This window comes from Crotalus tigris, unplaced genomic scaffold (assembly GCF_016545835.1).
Source record: "Crotalus tigris isolate CLP2741 ecotype Arizona unplaced genomic scaffold, ASM1654583v1 scf7180000024437.13266115, whole genome shotgun sequence".
NCBI classification, from domain to species: Eukaryota; Metazoa; Chordata; class Lepidosauria; order Squamata; family Viperidae; genus Crotalus; species Crotalus tigris.
The window spans coordinates 12,456,212-12,465,000 of record NW_024100606.1 but is presented as its reverse complement, the minus strand read 5'-3'; the positions used below and the strand labels follow the sequence as shown (position 1 = coordinate 12,465,000).

At 37.8% G+C, this 8,789-nt stretch overlaps 1 protein-coding gene across 1 annotated transcript in view; it reads right to left on the bottom strand.

Moving 5' to 3' along the window:
• LOC120302705 (fibulin-2-like) overlaps nt 1-8,789 on the bottom strand; it is a 106,865-nt gene that overhangs the window by 36,887 nt on the left and 61,189 nt on the right. Inside the window, exon 4 of the mRNA XM_039331530.1 lies at nt 4,365-4,571. Within this exon, the coding sequence (XP_039187464.1) occupies nt 4,365-4,571 (207 nt within the window). The remainder of the gene's footprint in view (nt 1-4,364; nt 4,572-8,789) is intronic.

Here is an 8,789-nt window from a genome sequence, read left to right as displayed (position 1 = left end):
CCTTTTCCTTAGCTGTGCTACTCCCTTTTATTCTATTGGCTTTTGAAAGCCAATAGAATAGACTCTGTTGAATAGAGTCTAATTCTATTGGCTTTCAAAAGCCAATAGGAATTGTCCAGGCTATCTCTGCCCTGCTGAGCCCACCAAAAGTCCCATTCTGCAAACGGTGCTGTACCAGTTGAGTAGTCCCCAACTTACGACCGGTTGAGTAGTCCTCGACTTACGACCGGTTGGGGGGTCGCGGCATTAAAAAGGTTGAGAACCACTGAATTAGAATGAGTGTTGCCCAATTTAACTGAATTTTCTAATAAAAGATACTGGCTAAGATGAAATCAACGTAAATTAAATCCAATTTTACACATTTTAGTTTTCCTCCTTAATTTTCCATGAGTGGAAATATTTTGAAATAAACAAAAGCAAAAAATTATTTTCATCGAGGACTGAGAATAAAGATAAAAATGTGAACCAAATGAATTTATAGAGATGGATAGAATGGTAAAAACAAGATGCAACACGTGGCTAACAGATTGTCCATTTTGGACTGAACCAAAATCTTGCTAATTATTCTGCAAATAAAATGTGACTTTTTCTTAGGAAAAATCATGAGTTTTATACAGATATTTTCTAGAGTTTTCCTGAAAAGAATATAAAAAAACAAAAATAGGACAAAAGCATAGTGGTAGAAAGAGGGGAATGATTATTGCTGTTGGCAGGGAAAAAATAAATTCTTAGCCTTAGACCAACTTTTCAAAATAAAAAGGCTTGAGGTATAATTAAGAGCCACAAGGTTTTCTGGATAAGGAAATTGTATTGGACTACCTTTACGTCATGAGTTCACTAGGTTTACATTGATTCACTCCAATTCACCCCAAAACTGCCGCCCTTTCAGTGGAGAAGATAGTTTTCTAAAGATTTGAATGCTTTCCATCTTAACTGGCTCATGAAACTAGCAGCCTTGACCCTATCTTACCAGTAAAATTGGATTACTATTCCATTCTCTGCCTTATTGCTAGGAGCAAAAATCAGAAAGTGGCTGCATATAGGTAAGCAGAGGAAGGTAATCTAACCATTGTGAATACAGGTAGTGCTTGCTTAATAACCACAATTAGGACCAATAACTCTGTCAATAAGTGTCATAGTCATTGAAGGAGACACCACATGACCTTGACTTGCACTTTTACTGCCAGCTTCTCCATTGACTCTGCTTGTCAGAAGCCAGCTACAAAGTGCACAAAGGCAATCAATCGTATAATTGTGAAGTACTATAATGTGGGCACCAGGGACCGGTTCTGTGGAGAGAGGTTTTTCCACAGACCAGAGGTAGCGTGGTTTAGCATGTTGCCTTCATGTCGTGGATGGGGTTTCGCTTGTTTGTACGGCCTGTTTTCTGGCATGCTGCAGCCCAATGCCGGTCCATGGATTGGGGATTGGGGACCCCTGCTCTAATGGTCATAAGTGCCCGCTGGTTGCAAAATACCTGAATGTTCACCTGATGACTACAGAAATGCTGTGATGGTTATAAGTGCGAGGACAAGACACAAAACCAATTTTTTCAGTGCTGTAACTTTGAATGGTCACTAAACAGGGCAGTCATTAAGTGAGGACTACATGCGTGAACTCCAACACTTTCTGAACAGTGGCAGGAAAGCAGAGGTTTAAGATAGTACTTTCCTATATTTCCTTCTCTTTGGAAAAAGAATTGAAATCATTGCATTGAACAGCCCAGAGAGTTTTCAAGAAGATTCTACTTTTCAGCAGTATTTGCACAAGTGACCTCACAAATCAAGATTATGTTACCCTTAACTATTTCTACTGGGTTAATTTTGAGGGTTTGTGTTTAAGCTCAATATATTCATGTGATTGACTCTGCTCAACATGCTAAGCTTAAATATAGTTTGTTAGTTTCTGACTGAGTGTGAATATAATCTGATTCATTCCACAGCATTGTTTTTAATACCTGCTTTCTCCTTGTGCTATTTACTAACAAAAAACTCAAAGTAAACTAATCCATTTTCAGACCTAGGCTACATGAAACATATAGTTCTTCCACTTCCATTTTTCTTTCCCCCTTTTTTACTTTCCACGTTTAGTGGATCACCTGAAGCAGTAGATGAGGCTTAGCTAAGATTACTAATGCACAATTCAATAATCTCATGACATGCTGTGTTTATTTCTCTATCAGGTAGCAGAAGAAGGTAAAATGACATTCCAAGTGTCAATTTAAACTTTTTAACAGCTTATATATGAGTCCTGGAAATGCTTACATGTTTTGGATTTTACTTTTTATCAGTGAGATTATTTCCATGCTTTCAGCAGGGATGGGGGAGAATTATAATTGGTCCTCATTTTAATATTTATCTACCCAATTTGCATTCTGCAAATTACAGCATAAACCAGATATAATTTGCTCTTGCACTTCTACAACTTTTGAAATGTAGATCTCTGATTTTTAAAGCATATATAAAATAAATAGTTTTAAAAAGATACAGTATGTAAAGTTATGCATAAGTTGTACAAAACACCATGCACTATAAAATATATGTGTTTATTGTAGGGAGCTGCTTGTAATACTATTTGTATTCAGAAAAATATATAAATATTAGGAGGCATGACAAACTGAAAGTACAATTTTTTCTGCAGTTCTTTTCCCTTTAAAATAATCAGAAACACTCAGAAGGAGAATAATTTTTGCCTCACAATGCAAAAAGTAAATAAGCTACTTATTCCACTTCATAAAGATAAGCTTTATAAAGACTCACATTTAGAACATTGGAAATATCTATAAATATGAATTAAAATCGGAAGATATACAGGTAGCCCTCAGTTTACGACCATTCATTTAGCAACCATTCAAAGTTGCAACAGCACTGAAAAAAGTAACTTATGTCTGATCCTTGCATGTATGACTACAGCAGCATCCCCATGGTCACATGATCAAAATTTGGGCATTTGGAAACTGGCATGTATTTATGACCGACATATACCGTATATGCTGGCGTATAAGACGACTTCCAGAAGCGCTAAACTCGGCGCCAAAGACGGGGGTCGTCTTATACGCCGAGTCATCTTATACGCCGGAAATACTGGTAGTTTCCAGCGTATAAGATGACGTTCTAGGAATGCGGCTCGGCGATAAAGACGGGGTCGTCTTATACGCCGGGTCGCCTAATACGCCAGCATATACGGTATTTATTGCCATTTGCAACTCTCCAGCTCACCAGCTTCTGATAAGCAAAATCAGTGGGGGAAGCTGGATTCATTTAACAACTGCAGTGATTTATTTAACAATCGTGGCAAAAAAGGCATAAAAACAAGACACTTAACAACTGTCTTGCTTAGCAATGGAAATTCTGGCCCCAATTGTAGTTGTAAGTTGAGAACTACTTGTAGTACAATGTCTACTAGTAGATCTTAAGAAATTGCTGGATGAAAGTCCATGTTGGTTACCCAGATATAGTGATCAGAACCCCATTACCCTAAAAAGGGCCGCTGTTTGCTGGCAATTTCCATTCCCCAGCAATAGAGCCCATTGCTCTGGATCCTGGAAACAGTATGTAGTTATCATGACAAATAGCCTTGCAAAGTTATTTAAGTTTTCCTCTTTCAGTAGGACTGCACCTGATAGATGACTGCAAGAACATTTGCCCTATGGAATGAACCAACTGACAATGAAAAATATTTTCTTACTTCCACAGGGATGTTCTTGAAGATCTGGTTGATCCAAAATAATAAAGCCATTTTGGCTGCTTAAGTAGAATACTCAGATATCCACCATAAAAGTTCATTAGTTCCTAAATTAGTTTCTACTATGTAAAACAAGATAGTTACAGTTGCACATCACTGGCAGTCTCCTAGAGATTGTTATGGATGTCCAATTATTCAGGATGTAACACTGTTTGAATGAAAAACAAGCCCTAGAAAATAAGAAAGAATGCTAAATGTTTGTAGTGGACTATCTAGTTGGTTTTTGAAAAATCCTTGTTAAACTTTTATACACGTATGAGGATAAATACAACTGATTTGTATTCCTTTATTTTTATGTATTTATCCAATTTATTGGATAATCTTACCACAGGGTAACAAATATTATTTGTTCCTTAGGATGGTGGATTTATTGAAAAAGGGCTCAAATAGGTATTCTCAGCCTGTGATGTTTGAAGCATTATGCAATGCCTCATCTTTGTAACAGGAAAAATAAAACAAACAAACAAAAATTGCTGAACATCAAAGTTCACTGAATACTTAAGTCACTAAATTATGAGTATATTTAGAAGCTAGCGGGTTCTTCGTTAATGAAGGAACACTAACTTAACTATTATAGTTAGGTCCAACGTACATTTTCTCACCTGGATTTATTTTCTCACCTGGATTGCAGCTGAGTCCATCATCTTGCAAAGTAAAACTTGGGAAACACAAGCACTTGTAGGACCCCACAGTGTTGATACAGAGGTGTTGACAAAGCTCTCCTGGATAGGCAAGGCACTCGTCCTGGTCATCCCCAGGCAGGCTGTTTGACATTTCAGCTTCATGGCTGATTGACAAGGCTTCATGGTGATCCTCTATCTCTGTCACTGACAACATTCCTTAGTCATCAATCAAGATGAGAATTCATGGACAATACTTATATGACTATGTGCAAGGGAGTATGTTAGCAAAGAAATAATTTCTTCTATAGGATGGTTTCACATACCTCTGAATAATAATGGACACAGTACTACAGATGACAGGGGATCTTTAATGGACATAGATAATTTAATCTTCATTCAGCTGAATTTTTTTGTCAATAGTTCTTGCCTGCTCTTGAATGCCCTGGGGCAGCTTTTCCCTTGACAATGCCCCCTCTCCCAAGGCAAATAATCACTGCCAGCCCTGTCATTTGATCTTACTGAGCCTTTCCATATAAACCTACAGAGGATAAGAAGGATGCAGGATGCCTGCTAAACAGCTAAGTCAGGGCTTTTCAACCTTTTCACCCATTGTACCATTTTTAGGATATGGCAATATCTGAGTACCACCAGTCACCTAGCAAGGTGTCAAAAACCTGATGACTAAAAAAAAAAAAGGAAAAAAGTGATAAAGTATGGGTAGTCCTCGACTTACAACAGTTCGCTTAGTGACTGTTCGAAGTTACAATGGCCCTGAAAAAAGTGCCCCTCAAGGCACAGCTGAGCAAGACACTTGCCTGCCCATCCAACCTCCTGTCCGAGGTTTTCATTGTTGTGAGCATTTCTGTTGAGGATTGGCAGTGAGGGTGGGGTGGGGGGTGTTTGGTTTTTATTCCCCCCCCCCGTCTGCTGGGTGGTTGCAGCAGGTTTTGGTCACTTCACATGACCCTGGGACACTGTGACCATCATAAATATGAATCAGTTGCCAAGCATCTGAATGTAAATCACAAGACCCTGCTGCAACATTCCAGCTGATCGGCGCTTCTTCTGGGCTCAGCAGAAGCACCAGGATCAGCGCTGATCTCCAGCTGGAACCTGGTGCTGATCCTGGTGCTTCCGCTGAGCCTGACAATCCTGAAGAAGCGCTAATCCTGGCACTTCTGCTGAGCCCTGACAGCCCTGCAGCTCCAGCATCTCTTGCTCAGGTTTGTGCAGTGCTGCCACCAGTTTAGCTCATTCCCCTCCCCTGTTACTACTTTTCTAGGATGGTCGCATACTACCTGCCAGGTGCCAATGTACCACAGGTGGTACCCGTATCACTGGTTGAAAAGCTCTGAGCTAAGAAATGAATCCCAAGAGTTCTTATTTGTGGCACTCCATATAGCAAAAATGCTTCATGACAGGCAAAGGTATAGGATAAGGAGCAATAAAGACATTGACCCATGAATTAAGATTTGCAACAGGTCAGAGGTTTTATGCATGCAGAACAACTTTATCTATCTGTCATCTATCGATCAGTCTGGCAAGCTAGCTAGATAGCTATCAAATTCCTACATCACCCACCACCATAGTTTACAAATAAAGATTATTAAGATAATCACAAAGCAGAGATCAGTTTGTAAAAAAAAAAATAAGGTTCATATTCAATGAATGATATAACATGTAACGTGATTTCCAAAATTGGCTTCACTTGCAATAGGGGCAAAACAGGAAATATATGTGTGTGTGTGTATGTATTTTAAAGGTAAACATTTTTTTTCAAGTTTAGGTTACAAGCTTGCAAGCTCTGGGCAAGCTCAAAACATGCTGAAACATTAACCCATGGGATAAATTAGCTCTTCTGTTTTCATTGCTACAAGTTGGAGAGGGAGGGGAAACTAAAGGGTAAGCATAATTGATCTACTAAACCGGCAGGAGGAAAAACTCAGAAAAGAGAGCTGAACTTTAAAATGCCCATTGATTAAAAGCAATTGCTTCAGCTCTAAGTACACAGTTCATCTGGTCAGCAAATACAGAGGGCAAACAGAAAAAGGAAAATTGATTTTCCTCTGGTCATACACAACAGCGATTGGCCCGTATAAATTTCACCATCTTCTGATTGAGCTGATTGTACTCTCGCTTTTCAGATTTAAAACAAGTAAGTTTACAAATGATAAGAACTCACAGCTGTTTTATGTTTGTGTTCCTATGTATGTGTACGAGGTTCACAATTTTTTCCAGATTGTGTGGGTGGCTGCATTTGGCCTATGATTAGTGAACCAGGGACTATACTCAATTTTATTTTACTTCCACTTATTTTGAATTATCAAAAATATAACAATTACTCTCTATTGTATATTTAATAATTTTACGTTTCTGTCACATTAAGAATGATAGCTTTGTGATACTTCTTAGAGGAGCCCAAAAGTTTTCAAAGATTGCAAACAGCCTTGGAGCTTCAGGTATCTCTGACTAAAAACATGATGCTTTCTTTTAAAGCTTTTATATCACACTATCCTGACCTGATGTAATCTAGATGTGTTGTAATACAATTTGTGTCTTCCTTGATCAGGAAGGTAATTAGCTTAGATGACATGAGCTAAGATAGAACTGCTGATGGAAATAGCAAAAGCAGATAAAGCTGAATTCTTTTTAAAGTTTGCTCAAAACATGAAGAATATGAAATAGAGGGACCCACCCATAAAAACCCAAGGTTATTAATCCAGCACTGTCACCTCTGCTCAAAAATCATTCTTATGACTTCATGTCAAAATCTACCCGGCTTATTATTACAAACAGAAAAACAATCTTTTTTTAAAAAAAAAATTAAGCAACATTACAACTTACTAATTTTTCTAGCCCACCATTTACCTAAAAGAATCCACAAGGAAATGTTTTTGATTGGAGCATAAACTCCACAGTCACCCCCCCAAACACTGAATAAATCAAAGTAATAAGCAATATTAATAAGCAATAAGGGACAGAATACAAATAATTATTGCATTTTTTATATAAGAAGAAATGACAAGGAGAAGGCATCCCAGTGGAAATACAACATAGTTAACAAATGGGTCCTGCTTCTTATCACTTCTAGTCCAGGCAAGTTCCATTTCCTGGTGAACCAGCAGTAGGATTCTGAACTTATTCATGTAGGCATCTTGACTAAGTTCCAGATAAGCAATCATAATATAGATAACAGTTCATACTTTCAGCCAATAGTATTACTATCTTAGCTTTTAAAAATACATAATGGCTGTTGTTTGCGTGCAACTTTCAATTACCATGTTTTAATTTAATTTAATTTAGTTCAGTTTAATTTAATTGGAGAGTGTTTGCTGATTTTTAATTAGGAAAAGATGAACCCTATCAGATTTCATTTGATGCAAACATCTAAGCCACTGAGAAGTCCAGTGGAAACAGAATAGCTAAATTTGCTCCTAATGGAATTCATGCTTGAATACTTTTACAGTTGTACTTCTTTCTTATTGTGTTTTTGGTTTGTGGTGTTCCTTAAATTTCATAGTTAATTATATGGAAAAAAATAGCAGGTTTGAAGGAAAAAACGAATTTTTTGAGACTGGGATAAAAAATATTCAATATATATTTTAAGGAAAACTGAAGCAAGAGGAATCCAGTGAAATCTTGTTTTTTGTTTCTGTCTCTATTCAATGAAATATAGCAAAAATCATGTCTTGGCTTACATGACATTATAGCAGAAGCAGAAGTCATTTCTGCTCAGATTCCTATCCAGTTTCTATAGGATTCTACTCCTTAGATATATTTTCCCACTTCAGATGGCTGACTACCAGGGGTTCCTCTCTCCCCATATGCAATTCCTCTGTGCAGCTCATGTGCTCTTCTTGAAAATCCCTTAATTTGAGAGTTAATGATAAAGGAGTCAAAATAGTGCAATGCATAGATGGAATGGGAAAGAGCCAGGAATGAAATTCTTTTCACTATGCTCCATATAAAAGCCAGCTTGGTTCAGTGGTTACAGCATCAGGCTAGAGACAGGGAAAATCCATTCCCACCTCAGACACAAAGCCAGTTTGGAGGGAAACTGGAGGAGTTTGGAGGGAAATTTAGGCCAGTCACTTTCTCTCAACCCTAGGAAGGAGGCAATGACAAACTACTTTTGAAAAATCTTGTCAAGAAAACTTGTCAGGGACTAGAATAGAACGAGAGAGTTGGAAGGAACCTTGGAGGTTTTCTAGTCCAACCCCTGATCAGGTAGGAAGCCCTACACCATTTCAGACAAATGGTTGTCCAATGGACTAATCCAAACAATTGCCAGGAGTCAGGAGTCTCAAAATACTCCATATAGAATACATGCAGATATTTTAGTCTTTAATTTTTGGTTTTCAGACAACGTGCAAATGCCTGTTTATAGCTAATCTACCAAATCTGGTATATAAGAGAAAAAAC